The 18,984-nt window shown below is 39.4% G+C and overlaps 1 protein-coding gene across 1 annotated transcript; it reads right to left on the bottom strand.

Annotated features, from left to right (window-relative positions):
- Positions 1–3,401: 3,401 nt before the first annotated feature.
- On the bottom strand, positions 3,402–18,263 carry MAPK1IP1L (mitogen-activated protein kinase 1 interacting protein 1 like). Its single transcript, XM_069487046.1, has 4 exons — positions 18,116–18,263; positions 8,171–8,192; positions 6,748–7,455; positions 3,402–5,794 (listed from the first exon to the last, which is right to left on the bottom strand). Exons 2-4 carry the CDS (start codon positions 8,186–8,188, stop codon positions 5,783–5,785), a joined length of 738 nt encoding a protein of 245 aa, XP_069343147.1. The 5' UTR covers positions 8,189–8,192; positions 18,116–18,263; the 3' UTR covers positions 3,402–5,782.
- Between the last annotated feature and the right edge of the window lie 721 nt (positions 18,264–18,984).

Raw genomic sequence — 18,984 nt, 5'->3', positions numbered from 1 at the left:
AAAAGGGCACTGGATGCCTGAGCAAAATATGGTAAGTAACCTGGTGTGTAAAAGACAGAAGAGCTGGTTCCATATGACTTTGGGACTTTACCTAACCTCTTTTAAACTTGGTTTCCTTATCTCTAAAAAGAGGCCTTTTAATCTTTTAAAAATGCCAGTCTAAATGACCACCATTAAATGATATCTGACATACAACATAATCACAGCAAAAACTTAAATGGTCAATTTCTTCTTTTGTTATGTGATGCTAACACCAAGCATGGCTTAGAATCCCAGATGGCCCGCCTGAGAGTTTATTCTACTTGGGAATTTAAGACTATGATCTAAGCAAACCTCAACTAGGAGACGTGGTCATCTACAATAGCAGTTTCAAAACCTAAAAGCAGCAAACCTTCCCCAAACAACTTATCAGTAAGTAAAATACATAATGTGGCAGAGTGGAATTGCTGTAGTGAAGGCAGCAGGGAGAGGGAGACTAAGCTCTACAAGCTCTAACCATTCGATCTTCTCAGCTCGGGAACCTCAGAGCACAACACAGTGCGAAAACACATTACTTAAATGCCACAGGGATAAACACTATGGGATGGCTCAAATCTTCTGGCATTAGAATCCTATTGCATGTCTTGTTTGAAATCAGTAAGCTAACAGGCTTCTCCTTTGCTTTCGAGATGTGTTGCATAAGGATTGGTGCTCAGAGTGTGGATATGGTGGTAAAAAAGGACCTGCGTAGGTCAGGTAACCCAGGATAGCACGTGTTTTTATCAGCACATTCTCACTGCACAAAAGGAAAAAAAGAAACTGGCCCTGCTCCAAAAGGGTCTCATATTTCACTATTTCATAGCTGCATTTTAGGTGGGTGCTTTCAGGGGATATGGAATAAAATATCAAAAATAATTTAAGAATTTACAGTTGCATTTTTTTCAATTATAAAGCAAGAAGAAGAAAGTAAAATGTACTGCAAATTCTTCATTCATTCACAGCCTCACTCACACTGAGGTTCCAAGAAAGGCTAGCAAACCTCCTGGGGAAAGAAAATGGTAAAGTACACCGAGTTTAATAATGTGACCCTCACTAAATGCACAGCAGTTATGGCAAAAGTAGAACTATTTTTTCATAACAGAAAGCGGGGATAGTGGCAGCAAGGCCAGATAGGGAAGGTTCCCTGACTTTGTATATATACACAGATAACCTGGTTACAAAGAGTAGCCCGGCCTTGAAGAAAGAAGAGGAAATCATCACAATGGACGTCACTTTGCTGAAGGAGGGTTTGTGGAGGAAGAGTTGTTTCTAGGCAGCCTATTCAAATTCCTTAGTGAATGCAGGTCATGTGCAAAGAGGTTATCTCAGGCCCTTTTTTTTCTTTCTTTGTAACAACAAAATTGCAATTAATTAGGCTCGGGACTGCTCAGAGAAGCCCAGAACTGGGCCTAAAGAATAAAATACATGAAAAACCTGTGAAACCATGAAAATACATTTTTTAAAAAAAGTTTTCAGGTATAATACACAAAAGCAAACAAGTTTATCTTAAAAAATATCAAGTATCACATCCATAGCCTACTCCTAATTAAAATTACTTCTTAAAGCAACATTTGTCTTTGTTTACAAATACAGCAGCAGGTGATAAAACCGAACATCTCCAACAGATTGCTTACAGTTCATAATACAAATGTATGTGTCCCAAATCACATTTTAGGCAGTTTAACTTAAAATGCATAGACAGTTACATACATTAAATTTGTCATTATTGTCAATGGAAAATCACAATTTCAAGAAAAAAATTACAAAATATCTTTACAGAACACGCATAAGAACTCAAGTTTACTTAATGGCAACAAATCAGTATCTGCTAACCAGTGACAGGCAGTGAAAGTGCCTTTATCCAGGGGTAAAGTGAAGAGGAAAAACATCCCGCTACTTTGTACACTTGAATAGTTGCACTGATCAACACTACAATTTTGGAAAACGTCAATGTCTTAGTTAACAAAAAAGGTAAACCACACTTTGCCCTTTAACATGCCCAAAGGCTGGTTCTACAATTTCTACCAGCAGCAATCCTAACATGTGTAGGTAAACCAGTAATAAACAGGTATACTAATGAATTCTGTCACGTCACCCCTAGACTATAAGCCTCTCAAGGACAGGGACTCTCTGGCATCTGGCAAAGCACCTGATCAGATGTGTCTACTGAATGAATGCTTCAGATGTATTCTCTAGTCAGAAGCTTGCGTGGCATTTGAAAAATACCGATTATTTTATTGGCAAATTTTTGTTTTACTTGGCAGAATTCTGAAAATAAAAAGAATAGTGTCTGTCTTCAATACTAAATATTGCTTTATTAAGATCAGTCTTCCCTGAAAGCCACCCATCACCATCTATGCACAGTACAACAATTCATCAGTGTGATTCATCTGAATTTAGGCTTAGGATTTTCAAAAATGTTAACACTTGAAGGTCTGTGCTTAAGTTTAATTTTCAAGGTTTATAACCCTGGCGTTTGATAAAGTTAGCTCTATATCATTCAGAGCGAGGAAGGGGATACTGGCACTTACTGTTTAGAAGTGTAGGCAACTGACTGATAAACTAGGCAGTCTTTTAATGAAAACTCTGAGTAGAGCAATTTTCATCTACACAGTTTCAAATGCTATACATTTGAGTACAATAGGTGGCACTAATTACTTGTGAGGTAATAGATCATGGGCAGAGACCTCTTTTCTAGAAAATATTCCAATAATACATTGTAGTGGTGTAACTTGACTGAAGCCAAAAATTCACCCCTTTTCTTCTCTGCCCCATTACTACCTCTACTGAAAACAACCAGCAAATGGATGCAGAATAAAGGAAGTTCTTGGGTAATTAAAAATGTATTGTCTATTACTGAATAATCAATATATTACTTTATACAAAATAGGGCTGTGGAGTCAGAGCTGTTCATAGTGTCTTCAACAGCATGAGAACATGAGAAGGTGGCAGTCCAGGACAAACAAGCCACGGTATTTGTAGCACTCCATGTGATTCTTGAGAACTGTGTGGGAATGAGGACCTAAGGTCTAGGCTTTGATTTTTCAATGTCATTTTTGCATTTAACATTTCAAAACCTATGATTCCCACTCCAGAAACACTATTACTGAACACATCTAAACTACATCCATTAAATGGATTTAAAAATTCTTGCTCTGAAGCCCAAATGTCAGCATATTCGTAATGTGTAGTCCCTTAAGACCAAATATACTTGCTACCAAGCAGTCTTTTCCGTAAAATCAATTTCAGCCTAGCATGACTTGTTTTGAAAGCAACATTACTCTCTTGTAAAGAGGAAAAAAATGTTTAGATGCTCCCCGTTCTTCCTCTGAAACCTCTGCCTTTCTTAACTCCATCCAGACTGAACTTAAAAATATTTTTGACTCAGAGTGCTCACAAGAATCAAGACCCACCCCCAACAATTGGAGAAATGGTGCTTTACAAAAATAAGAATATAAAAGCAAATTCTATTATCCCTTTGATTTCCATTCTTACATTAAAAAAAAAAAAAATCCTCCCAAATACCAGTTGTAAAGCCCTTGAAAGCAAAGGGTTAAAATGGCAGTATCATCCAGGGCACATGGGACAGTAAGGGTCAACAGCCATTATACTAACTGGGAGTAGTAACCCCAAATCTTGTTTGGGATTACTTGCTAAGTCCTTTAGCAACAGATTTTCTCCTACAATCGATGGACGCCACAATTACAGATTCCCAAACTTGCTACCTCTTCTTCTTTTAGTCAAACTACATCCTCTCTAGTGTTACATTAAATATTTCATAAGTTGACAACTCAACTTATCCCAATGTAGGACAGCCAAAATAAATCTGAGAGATAACTTTGCTGCCATCTCACTTTTCACATCGTCTTATCCTTCCACAGTTAACTGACAATTTAAGCCATAACACCTAACGGTACCTGCCTTGTGGACTAGAGACCACTTTGACAAAAGATTCCAGGAGTATTGTAGATAGCTATCACCTGTCTTGCAAAGAAGTTAAAGAAGAAAAGACTACTTTTGCCACTATGTAAGTGCTAACAACATTCTCCAGTCTGAAAATATCTAAACAAGTTATTAGATTCCACTTTTGTTAATTCTTACAGTTTGAATCTATCACCTATTTAACATAAGGGAGACACTGAATGTTTCTCTCAAAGATGACCATCTGGCTTTCTTAAAAGGAGGTAGCTATCAAACCATTAAATTGGCAGCATTTGGCATTCTTGACATTTTAATTATAGCAGAAATAAACCATTAAGTATTTTATTACTAAGCAGAAACAGAGCTCCAGCATAAATCTCTCCTATACTGGTCTGAGAAATTCACAATACATTTTAGAAACTCAAGGAATACATTCAAAACCTCAAAATCTCAAATCTAAAAATCTGATTTAAAGATAAGGTGCCAAAAAGCTATTAGGGCTGTTTTGGTGGTTATAAACAATAACTTAATATTTAAGCAACACAGTCACACTGCTTTAAACTCAGTTGCAGAGATCTATAATTTATTATTATTTTCAGTGTGAGAGCTAGAGGGTAATTTTTTTCAAAGATGGCACTCAATGCCACGTATTTACCTGCTAACAAATACAGAATTGAACTGTTAGCCATAAGCACTTTACAAATAGGTCCAGGAAACTATGCAGGAGACAATGACATAGCTTAAGCAGACTCTGAAAGACAGATAATATATTTTGATTCACACTTGTACAAAGAGAACAGTATGACTGTTCTGTATATTCTGTATGACTTAAGGTTCTCTAAACATAACTGCTGTATCTTTTTGACAGACCCACAGAGTGTGCCAGTTTTCCGTATCAGGGAGGAATCAAGGGATATGTTCCTTCTAAAGAACTGGGAGGGGGGGATGGGTGGCTACAGGGAATGGTCTGGGCAGAAGAGCTGCCTCACGTTTTGTGGGAAAGCAATTCCCAGGGTTTATCTAGTTTGAGATTCAGAACAAAGGAGAGAATTATTTTCTTCCTTGAGCTCTTTCCAAAGCAGTAAGCACATCTTATAATCCATTCTAAAGCAATACAATGAAATCACCAATTCTCTAAGAATATAATTTTACATGCATGTTGGCCTGGATTAAAAAGAAAAAAGTTAGCTTCCATAAATGGCAGATTTTAGTGCTGTATGACCCACATGGCTAAAAATAAAACCAGCAAGTTTTTACCAAAAGCTCAAGGATATAAATGAACACTGGCTGCCTGCTGAACTCAATATCTGACAATTACTGACAGTTTTAAAACTTATATCCAAAATAAAAGCTCAAGGGAACCAAGTTTATTTATCCTATAGATAGAGCAGCTCAAAGTGTTGAGGCGTCATTTGTTTAGATTATAATGTGATTATTTTCAAAGTTTATCTGGGGGGGAAGTGACTACAGAAAAATACTTGAAATAATTTGCCAATGAAGTTGCAGATCCTAACATATAATCTTAGACTTTTAAGTGTAATTTCATAACTTAAACAAATTGTTAATCAAACAAAGAGCTATTCAGTATACTTAATCACTTTTTCCATGAAAACCAAATAAAAATCACATCTGAATGATTTACTTCTGTTTTCATCTGATTGTATCCATCTGATGTACTACACATCCAAGTACAAGAGGCAGTTATCTTCTCTGAGAGGTGCAAGAGTTGTTCTTTCATGAATGCCCTCTAAGAATAGTGAAACCAGCAATTTTTATATATGCATTCATGTGCATATATATGTACTTCAAAAAGCAAAGCGTCATCTCTTCGTCCATTATTAACTTAATGGTAAGACTGCAACAGAAGAAAGAAAAAGTCAACCTCTAGATTTTGTAAGTGGAGTTTATTAACTTCTTGCTGTGGCTTAAAATAAATTTATTGCTTAATAAATCCAAACAGCAAGTCATCTCATTTAGTCACTTTGGCATATACTTTAAAAAATATATATATTTAGAGAATATATATAGCAAGAAGTTACACTAATGCAAGGAGGAAGTTCAGGGGGTACTTTTATAGCTGAGGTGCATGTTCAATCAATCTAATCAGAGATCTGATTAGTTATTTTGTGTGTTACGAGTTAATAGATTTTTCTTTCCTAAGGAAAATCTTGACTCTGCATTTGGATGCTCACTTGGCTTACCTTATGGGAGAAGCGGAGTACTTTTCTATTCAGTCATATGACCAAGATCTCAACTAAGATGTTAATCCTACTCCAGCTTGGCTGACAGCAACGCATAAAGCATTATATGTAACTGACACTAAAGAGCAGTGGCATAATCTTGAGCTCAAGAATTGCCTGAAAGATGAACGTTATATACTCATTGTCTTGGATTCTCTAAAAATCTATCTGTGTATCAGGCCCAACAGGCAGAGATCCTTTTTATTGAATTGTGCTTGGTGTGATTATAAGACAATATTGAGAAATAGTAAAAAACCAAGCTGAATCCAATGCATCTCAGTGTTTACCCTCCAGGATGCTGCTGAGGACACTGTTTACTACATTACAAAATCTTTGGTGTTCTTTGGGAAATTTTTCTTTTTGTTTCTAGTACAAGGAATACTTGTGCTTTCCTTCATCCTTTTAAACCTGAAGTTTTGAAATTGACTCATTTTATGTATTATACATGCATTCTCTTTAAAAAGGCTTTAAAAGCTTTCTAATCTTTCATCCGAAACTAGGGAGAAATAATCCTTCAGTTTGCTTATGTGATTATCAGTGCATGTTAAATAACAAATTGAACACTCACATGGGGGCCACCAGGCATCGGTGGAGCACCAGAAGGTCCTGAAGGCACTTGAAAAGGATTACTGGGAGTAGGATAGAGTCCTGGTGTGGGATATGATCCCGCAGGGGCAGGATATGGTGCTGGTGGTCCCCAGGCTCCCGGTGGAACAGTGCCCCACGGAACAGGTGGTGCTGCCCCTGGTGCTTGGGGAGGAGGAGGAGCGGGATATGGCCCTGGAGATGGATATGGCATATTAGGGGTAGGATACTGCCCTCCCATTCCTGGTGCCCAAGGTCCAGAAGACATGGATCCCCATGGACCTAAAGGACCAGCTGCAGCTGGATCTGTGGGTGCACCATATGGTCTAGGTAGCTCTGGAAAGGGCATATTTGGTGTAGGATATGGCCCTGTGGGGCCAGGACCTGGCACAGTTGGGGCTGGATAAGGACCACCAGGTGGGGGGCATGATGGTCCAGAAGGAGGAAAGGGTGCTGGGGGTCCTGGAGGTGGTCCGGTGGGAGGCACAGAGGGATACATTCCTGTTGGTGCTGGTCCAAAAGGCACAGTGGAGGCTGTTGCACTTGGTGGGAGTCCAGATGGCACAGAAGGTGGAGCACTTGGGCTATTCCAAGGGTTGGAACCTGGCCAGCCTTGAGGAGCTTGGCCAGATTTTGTATTGCTCACAGCAGAAGTTTTGGCAGGGGAGTGTTCAGGTAGCGCATCTGCCAACTGGAATACAAAACAGACATGTCTTATATAGGGACAAGTCCTACCAAACACTATTATAAACCCACAGAGAATAGTTAGCTATAGGGTCAGGGATTATAAACCTCAACAATATCTTCAAAAGCTAAGCTATACATTTAATATAAAACTTGAACATCAACTTTATGGTACAAATTTTTCAGAGCAGCTCAGTTTTTCTAAATACAATTAATCATACTGTGCTTCATTTCTGTGCTGTATTAATATAACTGAAGACAGTAATTAAAAGGATAGAATTGAGTCAGGATCTGGATCTGAATCCCAGCTTTACCTCAAACAAGTTATATACTCTCACTCAGCTTCAGTTTCCTCATTTTCAAAAACAGTTTGAGGGTTAACTTGAGGCTTAAATGACATAGTTTATGCAGTGCACTTCAGAGTGCCTGGTATATAATAATTTTCAATAAATACTGGCTGTTATTAATACTATCAGGATAAAAGAACAATAGAAATAACACCTTAAATTTTTTCATTTAAGGATTCACAAATACATACTACAGGAAACATTTTCAAACATGTTATTATCTAAGTAAACTAAGGCAAATCACCTATCGAAATTACATGCCAAAACTCTCCCTCAAGAATCACAAAAAGCATCCCTTTTAAGTTAAATGACATCAAGACCATGTTGTTTTTCTTAAAAGCCAAAAACTTATCAAGGAGAAACTCATCCACTTACCGAAAATTCATCAGACATTTTCCTAAAAAAAGAAAGAAAGAAAAGAAAAAAAAAGTTCAAAATCAATGTTCATTATTTCTTATATGGTCTTTTAGGAACTTTCTATGCATAGATTATTTCTACTTACATGGAATCTTAATCAATTATGGAATGTGGTATTTTTTTTTTTTTTTTACACAGGAACATTTCTAAATTTACCTTTGTTCATGTGTGAGAGTCTATCACTAGGAAAAATCACCAGGAGTGGAATTTACAGAGTCAACAAGTAAGTTTATCTAAAAATCCATCTGAAAAGTCCATGTCAATTTGCATTGTTACCCTTTTTGCTAACTTCTCTTTTACTACTGGATAGTGTTAAATTTAAAATTGTTTTTCATTACAATAGATTAAAAACCGGCATCTTGTTTAATTTATTTTTATTTTTTTAAACAAAGGCTAGTCAAGTGAAGCAGTGGGAGAGGAGAAGGAACACAGGGGGCCGGGCGCGGTGGCTCACGCCTGTAATCCTAGCACTCTGGGAGGGTGGATCGCTCGAGGTCAGGAGTTTGAGACCAGCCTGAGCAAGAGCGAGACCCCGTCTCTACTAAAAATAGAAAGAAATTATCTGGCCAACTAAAAATATCTATAGAAAAAATTAGCCAGGCATGGTGGCGCATGCCTGTAGTCCCAGCTACTTGGGAGGCTGAGGCAGTGGGATCGCTTAAGCCCAGGAGTTTGAGTTTGCTGTGAGCTAGGATGACGCCATGGCACTCACTCTAGCCTGGGCAACAGAGTGAGACTCTGTCTCAAAAAAAAAAAAAAAAAAAAAAAAGAAGGAACACAGGAATCTGTAACTGGTTGTGATCAACTAGTTGTAAACACCACTGCACTCAGACCAACTTAACATCTTGTTTTAACAGTGGAAGGTAGAATATCTTTTTAATACTCCATTTATACTTTGTTTTTGTGAATTCACTGATGTCCTTGGACCATTTTTACCAGATTTTTAATTGAAGTATAATTAATACTCAATAAAATGCACAGATCTTAAATGTTCAAGTTAACAAATTCTGACAACTGTATATGCTCAAGTAACCACCCCCAACAAGATATAGAAAGAACATTTCCATCACTCTTGAAAGTTAACTCATGCTCCTTTCCAATCAGCTGCTACAACTCCAGGTAATCACTTTTGAAATTTTGTTTGTTCTTTACCTGAGTTTCCTTTATCTGTAGATTTCTTTTTTTTGAGACAGTCTCACTCTGTTGCATGGGCTAGAATGCCGTGGCGTCAGCCTAGCTCACAGCAACCTCAAACTCCTGGGCTCAAGCAATCCCTCTGCCTCAGCCTTCCAAGTAGCTGGAACTATAGGCATGCACCACAATGCCCAGTTAATTTTTCTGTATATTTTCAGTTTTCCAGCTAATTTTTTTCTCTTTTTCTTTTAGTAAAGACACGGTCTTGCTCTTGCTCAGGCTGGTCTCGAACTCCTGAGCTCAAACAATCCTCCCACCTCGGCCTCCCAGAGTGCTAGGATTACAGGCATGAGCCACGCCTGGCCTATCTGTAGATTTGTTAAATAATATTTTATGGTACTATAAAGGTTTTAAATTTCATGTAGTCAAACTCATCAATCTTTCCCTCCATGTGGCTTCTGGATTTTGTGACATGTTTACAAAGGCCTTCTCTACTCCGAGATTAAAGAAAATTTTGCCTTACTTTCTTATTGTATTTTCATGGATTAATTTCTTGTTTAAAATCTTTCAATTACTCCAAACAATAATTACCAAATAATCTATCTTTTCTCAACTAATTGGACAAGCTACCTTTAACACATTCTACTGCTGCTATGGACAACTAGCATTTATTGAATGTTTACCATGGAATAGACACTATGGCCTATCTCATTTAGTAGCTCCAGAGCTCTCTGATGCAAATTCTATTTTCACTGTGAGCTTACAGCTGGAGAAAAGGAAGCTTACTTAGCAAGTTAACTTGTTTAAGCCCCAGAGCTAGTGACAAGTAGAAAAGGGGCTCAGGCTCAGTACAGTCTGACTCCAGAGCTTAGGCTCTTAGCAAGCAGGCTGTAGAGCCTCCACCATTTCCCATGGATATTGTGGACTGTTCTTTTTTACTGATTTGCACTGTACCATTCCATTTTAACTACAGTACCTTTATATTTTAAACAGATTTTAATATCAGTCACCCTGCTATTACTGTAGTTTTCTTCATATTCTCTAAATATTCTCATTTTGATTTTTTCCAGATCATTTTGTAGAAAAAAAGAAAAAATCTGTTGGTTCTCTGGTTGGAAATGCATTTAATTTACAGATGAATCTAGGGGACATGTCATGTATTTAAAATGTCAAATCTTCTCATTCAAGAACAAAGTACAGGCCGGGCACTGTGGCTCACGCCTGTAATCCTAGCACTCTGGGAGGCCGCCGAGGCAGGCAGATCGCTCGAGGTCGGAAGTTCAAGACCAGCCTGAGCAAGAGCCAGACCCCGTCTCTACTAAAAAAAAAAAAAAATAGAAAGAAATTATCTGGACAACTAAAAATATATAGAAAAAATTAGCTGGGCATGGTGGCGCATGCCTGTAGTCCCAGCTATTCAGGAGGCTGAAGCAGGAGGATCGCTTAAGCCCAGGAGTTTGAGGTTGCTGTGAGCTAGGCTGACGCTGAGGCACTCTAGCCAGGGCAAAAGAGTGAGACTCTATCTAAAAAAAAAAAAAAAAAAAAGGAACAAAGTACAGCTGTCTTTGATATCCTAGGGAAATTCCGTCCAGGATCCTCGATAATACCAAAATCTGAGGATGCTCAAGTCCCTGATATAAAATGGCACAGTACTTGATATAACCTCTGTGCATCCTCCTGTATATTTTAAATCATCTCTAGATTACTTATAATACCTAATACAATGTAAGTGCTATGTAAAGGTTTTACTGTATTATTATTTATATTTTTATTTATTGAACAATACACAAATATTCAATATTTGAATATTTGTTCAAGCATTTTCCGTCTGTAGATTTAATGGGCTTTCTAGTTCCCATACTCGTCATTCAGTTTTCTTGATCAGGTCTCCTACACATTTCTTACAAGAGAGATTTCTATTAAAACTTTTTCTTGTAAATAAACTCTTTTCTTCCATTTTCTTCCTCTTGTATTTTCTTTTTTTCTTTTCTCTTTTTTTTTTTTGAGACAGAGTCTCACTCTGTTGCCCAGGCTAGAGTGAGTGCCGTGGCATCAGTCTAGCTCACAGCAACCTCAAATTCCTGAGCTCAAGGGATCCTCCTGTCTCAGCCTCCCCAGTAGCTGGGACTACAGGCATGTGCCACCATGCCCGGCTAGTTTTTTCTATATATATTTTTAGCTGTCTATATAATTTCTTTCTATTTTTAGTAGAGATGGGGTCTCGCTCTTGCTCAGGCTGGTCTCGAACCCCTGAGCTCAAACGATCCGCCCACCTCGGCCTCCCAGAGTGCTAGGATTACAGGCGTGAGCCACCGCGCCCGGTCGTATTTTCTAACTAGTAGCTCATATATGGAACAGGGTTTTAAATTTTAACCTATTACAGGTCCTCAAATAACATTTCATTGGACATTATTTTGTTTTAACAATGGCGAGGAAAAAAATCAAGTCCTAGCCTGGCCACCATCTGTGAGGAGTGGGCACATTCTCATCTGCATGGGTATTCTCCAATTTCCTGCCATCTCCCAAAGCTGTGTGTGTGAGGTTCACTGGCATGTCTACACGGTCCTACTCTGAGTGAATGTGGGTGTGAGTGTGACCTGAAATGGGACGGTGTTCTGGCCAGGGCTGTGACCTGCTTGCAACCCACAGCTGCCAGGAGAGGCTCTGGCTACCTGAGATTTTGAACTTGAATAAATGGGTAAATAATTATCTTACTTGTTTTATTAACCTTTTATTTATTCATTTTTTTGAAACAGGGTCTTGCTCTGTTGCCCTAGGCTGGAGCACAGTGGCGCAATCATTGCTTTCTACAGCCTGGAACTTCTGGGCTCAAATGATCCTCCTGCCTCAGCCTCCCGAGTAGCTGTACTACAGGTACTCACTACCACACTTGGCTAATTTTAAAATTTATTTTGTTAAGATGGGGTCTTACTATGTTGCCCAGGCCAGTCTTAAACTCCTGGCCTCAAGCGATCCTCCCTGCTTGGCCTCCCAAAGTGCTGGGATTACAGGTGTGAGCCACTGCTTTCGGCTATTAGTCTTTCTTAAATGTATGTATAGCTCACATTTTATTTTTTTTAAATAGGTCATTTAAAAGACTGTATCACATTTATCTTAATGTATAAAACTGAAAGTGTTTGGGGTCTTTATTTAGAAGTTTGGTGATGTTTCTGTGATGGGAAATATGCTGTAGAAACTTAACTGTTATTTATATCAAGTAGCCTGTGGTAAATTTGGTTTCGCTTAAAGTCACAGTTTTCAAGAACCTATGGACTATGTTAAGTGAACACTTACTGCATTACTTTTGTAAGCAGCAACATTACTGAATAATTATTATTATTAGTTTTTTGGAGACGAGGTCTCACTCTGTTGCCAGGGCTAGAGCGCAGTGGCATCATTATAGCTCACTGCAACCTCAAACTCCCGGCTCAAGCGATCCTCCAGCATCAGCCACTGGAGTAGCTGGGACTATAGATGTGTGCCACCACGCCCAGTTATTTTTTCATTTTTTTGTTTTTTGTAGAGATGGGGGTCTCACTATGTTGCTCAGGCTAGTCTTGAACTCTTGGCCTCAAGAGATCTTCGCCTCGGCCTCCCAAAGTGCTAGAATTACAGGTGTGAGCTACTGCACCCAGTCTGAATTAAATTATGCCATTTGTAAAAAATAATTTTACCTTTTCTAATATTTATGCCTCTTTTTCTTTTGTAATGAAATGTTAGTGATCATGGGTATGGTGATCTTGTTTCCAACTCTCCTGGGAATGCTTCTAATGTTTAAGTATGATTTTCATTTTCTAGTTTGAGATTTTTACAAATTACATTAAGTACATTTTTATTTATACCTGTTACTAGATTTATTTATTTCTATTTTGCTAATTAAAAAATATTAGAGAAGACACTGAATTTCTTCAGATCTTTCAGTGTCTAATGAGTTGATCTGTTTTTCTCCCTTGATCTAACAACAGTTAATTAAGATAGGCTAATTAATATAAAACCATCCTTGCATTCTTAGTTTTATTTTTAATTATGACTTGGTTATCATAAGGAATGATAAAGGAAGAGAACATGAAGCCTATTAAGTCCAAACTGCTACATCCTTTTTATTCAGAGTATCAAAAAACATACCTTGACTGTACAGTAAACACAATCCATTCACTCTCATGTTAAGGTTTAACACTAAAACATCACATCACCCAATAGTATTCTTAGGAGTAATACTAGAAGAAAACTTATTAATGAATGGTCAGTTAAAAGTCTACAGAAGTAAGACTGACATGCTTTTCAAACAGGGTGAGCCTTTCTGAAACAGAAAACGGCTCTGTATCAAAGTTCATGTTAATTCTAGAGCAGTCAATCTAATGAATTTCATATGGTCTTGCTGTTTAGGTTTTCAGAATTACGCTCTTCCTCTTAGTTTTTGAAAAACATATACACACAGTATATACTTAACTAGTCACAGAATTACATAAAATATAAATTATCCCACAAGTTAGTAATATTAAACTGATTCACAACTCTGGCTTTAAAATTTTTTAGTTCAAAAATCAAAGTTTGGAAGATAGAGGAGGTGCTAGAATCTTATGATTAAATAACAAAGCCCTTACCAAAGGAATCAGAAACAGAGGCTGGGCATGGTAGCTCACACCTGTAACCCTAGCACTTTGGGAGGCTGAAGCAGGAGGCTCATTTGCAGTCAAGGAATTTGAGACCAACCTGAGCAACACAGCAAGACCCCGTGTATACAAAAAAATGGAAAAATTAGCCAGGCATGGCACGTACCTATAGTCCCAACACTCTACGTGGGAGGCTGAGGCAGGAGCAAGACCTATGGCACTACCTTAGTAAATTGACCTGTTCTCACTGCCTAGAATAAACAGTGTTCATGTTACAATAGCCCCCCTTATAGTCAATTTCAGTTACCTGTGGTCCAAAAATATTAAATGGAAAATTCCAGTAGAAACAATTGATGGCAGGGCACGGTGGCTCATGCTGGTAATCCTAGCATTCTGGGAGGCCAAGGTGGGTAGATTGTTTGAGCTCAGGAGTCCAATACCAGCATGAGCAAGAAAGACCTGTCTCTACTAAAAATAGAAAAATTAGCTGGGCCTCATGTCATGTGCCTGTGGTCCCAGCTACGTGGGAGGCTGAGGCAGGAGGATCGCTTGAGCCCAGGAGTTAGAGGCTGTGGTGAGCTATGATGATGCCACTGTACTCTACCCAGGCGAAAGAACAAGACTCTGTCTCAAAAAAAAAAAAAAAAAAAAAAAACCAAACCAAAAAACCCCCCAAAAAACCTCCAAAAACTAAACCCCCAAAAAACCAATCGATAAGTTTCAAATGGTGTGAGCACCATTTTGAGTGGCATAATGAAATCTTGTGCCAACATGAACCAGCCCTTTGTCCAGGGCACCCACGCTGTATACACTATCTGCCTGTTAGGTACTTAGCAGGCATCTTGGTTATCAGATGGAAAAAATGTAGTATATATGTAAGGTTCAGTACTAGCCTCAGTTTCAAGCATCCATTAGGGGTCTTGTAATATATCCCCCCTAGAATATGGGGGGACTACTGTAATTGGACACATTTCATTTGGTTTCTGGGGGATAATTTCATTGGAAAAAGGTAAAAAAAATAAAGTTGGACATCAGTGTTTCAATATGAGAAGAGTTGTAGAAAGTAAAAAAAAATCTAGATTTTTCCAAAAAGCTATTCCAAAACATCAGAATTATTGCTAATTATTAAGATGAGGCCAGTGTAACCTTGAACTGGTCAAAAGAGTTTATAATCAAGAAAGGTTTTCTTTTTTTCCCCTTTCTTTGTGGAATAATGTAAAGCTATTACTTCCAAAACTTTCCATTACTATTTTGTGGCATGATCTACCAAGCACTTGAAAAATAATTAGTTATTTTCTGAGCAAAAAGAGTAGTAATTTCAAAACAGTAAAAGATTTCTTTTGATATATACTACAGAAGTAAAACATTTTGGTAATTCCTATGGCCTTTAGAGTAAATCCTCCCAATCATTGTGAGGTTTAAGAAAGTTGAACTCCTTAAATTACTAGTGTCTACTGACAAGGACTATTTCAGAGGGTCATCAAATTGTGAAGTGATAAATATGGTACTACACAGTTATGAAAGCTAGACATCAATCCTTTTGACCGAGTCTTTTGACAAAGGCAAGCTTCTTAACAAGAGATCATTTTCCCATCTGTAAAACAGCTATCATTCCTGGCTGCTTCATAGATAATTAAAAGTAACACACTTAATAATCTATAAGGTGCTATGCAGATGTAAGATATTTATTAAGAAAAACTAAGGGAAATCAGGATTTTGCATTTAGTAAGGTGGGGAGGATGATGGTATGTATTGCATTGAAAATATAAATTCTGTATTAGAATACATGCTCATTTTTAGTATTTGGCTCATTCATCTAATTAAGTTCCATTTTTTATATTTGGGTAACTCAAAAATTGAGATTTTGAACGTTTTTGAACACTTAAAATTTCCAGTACAGGTTGAGCATCCCAATCTGAAAACCCAAAATGCTCCAAAATCTGAAATTTTTTGAGCTTTTTTCCTTTGATATGATGCCTAAAGGATATGCTCATTGGAGCATTTAGGATCCTGGATGCTCAAATGGTATAATGCAAATATTCCAAAATAAAAAAAAAAATCCAAAATTGAAAACACTTCTGCTCCTAACCATTTCAGATAAGGGATACTCAACCTGTAAAATTTTTTTACATTTATTCACATACTTGTTGGAACATATGTGCCAGGCACTGTGTTGGGCTTTGGGGAAATTAGGAGAATTACATGGAAATTCCTGAGAAGTGGTGTCTCTGCAGTCTAGAAGAACAATAAAGAAAAAGGTGGTAGGATGGGCCCTAAGGAAACTAACGAAAAGAGAGCAGTTAGGGTAAAAGCTCGGAGAATCCGTGGGGAAGTATAAGGAGTTAAGATTGGATGGTATTATAGCAAGAAAGGGAAGCGGTACGGAAGTCTTCGTAGAGAGACCTGAGACTAGGATTTGAATCATTTAGTAGTCAGCTTACCTGAATGAACCTCAATTTCTTCACCTATAAAGAATGGGCCAGTAATGTTGGCAGGGACTAAATGGAACTCTGTCCAATCAAGTGCCTAAAACAGTGTGGGAGTGGGAAACATTCCAAGTTTAGTCTTCCTTGGTACATAAGCATATAGCATATGGTTAAAACAGTAAATGTTCTGCAGCTCTTCACTGGCTGGTTCAACTCTGGACAAGTCTAACTCTCCAAACTTCAGAGGTAAAGGGAGATGGGAATAGTATCTACTTCACAGATCTGCTGTGAGACTTACATAATAAATAAACAAATCTCATTGTCACTGCCTGGCATATAGCAAAAACTCAACAAACGTTAGCTTCCATAATCGCTATTAAAGGTCCATAAACCTTTATCTGCCATTCTCATTCTAGAAACCTATGAAAATGAAAGAAGCTTTTCCAAGTTTGGCACAAAACTTAGTGGCAAAACCTGACCTGAAGCTATTTATAATTTCTATTAATCCCCACTTAGAATGAATATTCACACCTATTGCTGTACAAATATTAATGTTGATTTACTGGGTGCCTTGACTCTGCTGGGGGGTGTTATCTCCCATCTATATAATATATTGCTTTTCTAAAATATAAAGATAAAATCCAAATATGTATGAATTCCAGGACACATTTGCCACAGGGTTTCTGTTAAGAGACTGGGGACGAGTATTACCCAATCCTCCTGGAGAGAGGAAAAGAACATTCCAATATATGCAACTTAACTCCAAAGTTTCTCAAACAAACTAGCTTTGCATTAGTGGTCTCTGAGACGCTAGCAGCAAAAAAATTTCTATTCTTGCCCAAAGAACACCACTGAACAAAGAACTTCTGAAATATTTCTGAAGGCTGCCTTTGCCTGTAATAAGGGTTCTTTTTCAAAACAAGCCTTTACAACCACCGCTAAAATAATTTTTAGCAGTAATAGAGTCTGGTTTGATGCTTAAATATTAGAATCTTTATTAAAGCAGTAATCTTGGTTTTCAAGGTAAAGAGGAAAACGGTTCAGCTATTTATAAGCTATCGTGCATGTGCTCCTAAATCCTAAAATAATAGACTATTACAGAACTGAGCACTTCTCATAGTTTGCCCTGCGTATTCGCCTAATGTATTTGTGAGCAATTCCTCTACTAAATAACAACCAGAACGTACGTCACACTGCGCATTACTTTAAACAAGCGTCAGAGATTCCCGTAAGAATCTATTCGGGCCTTTCTTGTTTCATTAGAAATTAATGAATGGGTGTAATCGGGGGATCAGGGTCTAGGGGCTCGAGGGCGACACCCCCCATATAAGCAAACGAACAAAGGGAGTCCGGGATCAACCGGAGCGAACCGGCCTCAAGGCCGGTCGCTCCCGCCCGGGAAGGGGTGGGGGAGGGGCCGGCCCGTTCCCGCCCCGCCCCCCAGCCAGGCCTGACGTCAAGCGCAGAGAAACCCGTCGGGCGCGACGTCAGCGGCCTCCGACGCCTTCTCCCTGGGGGGCGATGGGGAGGCGCCCGGCAGAGCCGAGGAAGATGACCAAGAGAACCGCTCAGCCTCAGCCCCCCAAGGGAGACGACCACGGCCCAAGCAGTGAGGTGACTCCAGACACCTCTGTTACCGCGCCCGCTTCCCGCTTGGCCGCGCCCGCCAGCCCCGCAACCCCAGCTCCCTGTGCCGCTCCACGACTTCCACTGGCACCGAGGCAGCTCACCCAGTAAGATCCAAGCCCGCAGCAGGGTCTAGAAGCGGCGATCGGTCCCAGGGACTAGGCGCCGAAGAATCGGGCACAGGCTGACTGACGGCAGCGGCGGCGGCAGCAGCAGCACCAGCACCAGCAGCGCGCGGCTCCTACTGGCGCCGGAACAGGAAGCGCCGAGCGCACCGCCTCCGCCCGCGCTCCCCTCCCCTTGGCGCGGGCCGCGCGCGCCCCCAGCAGGCCCCCGGCGGTTCTGTCCCCGCCGGCCCCGGCTGTTTTCTCTCGGTGGGCGGGCGGAAGGATTCCGAGAAAACTCCGGTGGCCTGGAATGTTCAGGGCAGCCGGGGTAAAATGGCTAACTTGTTGCCTTGAACGGTTTAAGGGCAGATTGTGGATTCCCATGCTCAGCGGTTTTTACATCCAAGCCTCGAGGCAGGCTGGGTTGGGTGCTGATTTCGGCCGGTCCCAGGAACCAGACCCCTGGGCCAAAAGTGGGGAGAGGTAAAGATCAATGCAGGAAAGGGAGGACTTTTGCAAATGGCTTGACAAATTTGTATTTGCTAAAGGAAATTGATATTTGCTGTATGTGCAGATATTTCCTGATGGAGATCTCTTTTCCCCACGCTTTGTTTTTTTTGAGAAGCTGGCCCTGACCTTTTGCGTTCAGGCTATCCTCCGGCCTCAGCCTCCAGAGTAGCTAGGACTCAAGGCCGGCTGCTGTGCCTGGCTGTCTAACTTCGTTTTTGAATAAGTATCAAGTACCTCCTGTGTCAGGCCCAGATGATTGACACATGGCCCCAGCCATCAATGAACGGAACTTTCACTATAATGACAATGTCTTGATTAATTATATGGTGTACAAAATATATACATGATTTCTATAT

The sequence above is a fragment of the Eulemur rufifrons genome, chromosome 2, assembly GCF_041146395.1.
Source record: "Eulemur rufifrons isolate Redbay chromosome 2, OSU_ERuf_1, whole genome shotgun sequence".
Taxonomy (NCBI): domain Eukaryota; kingdom Metazoa; phylum Chordata; class Mammalia; order Primates; family Lemuridae; genus Eulemur; species Eulemur rufifrons.
This window is presented reverse-complemented; position numbering and strand designations above follow the sequence as displayed.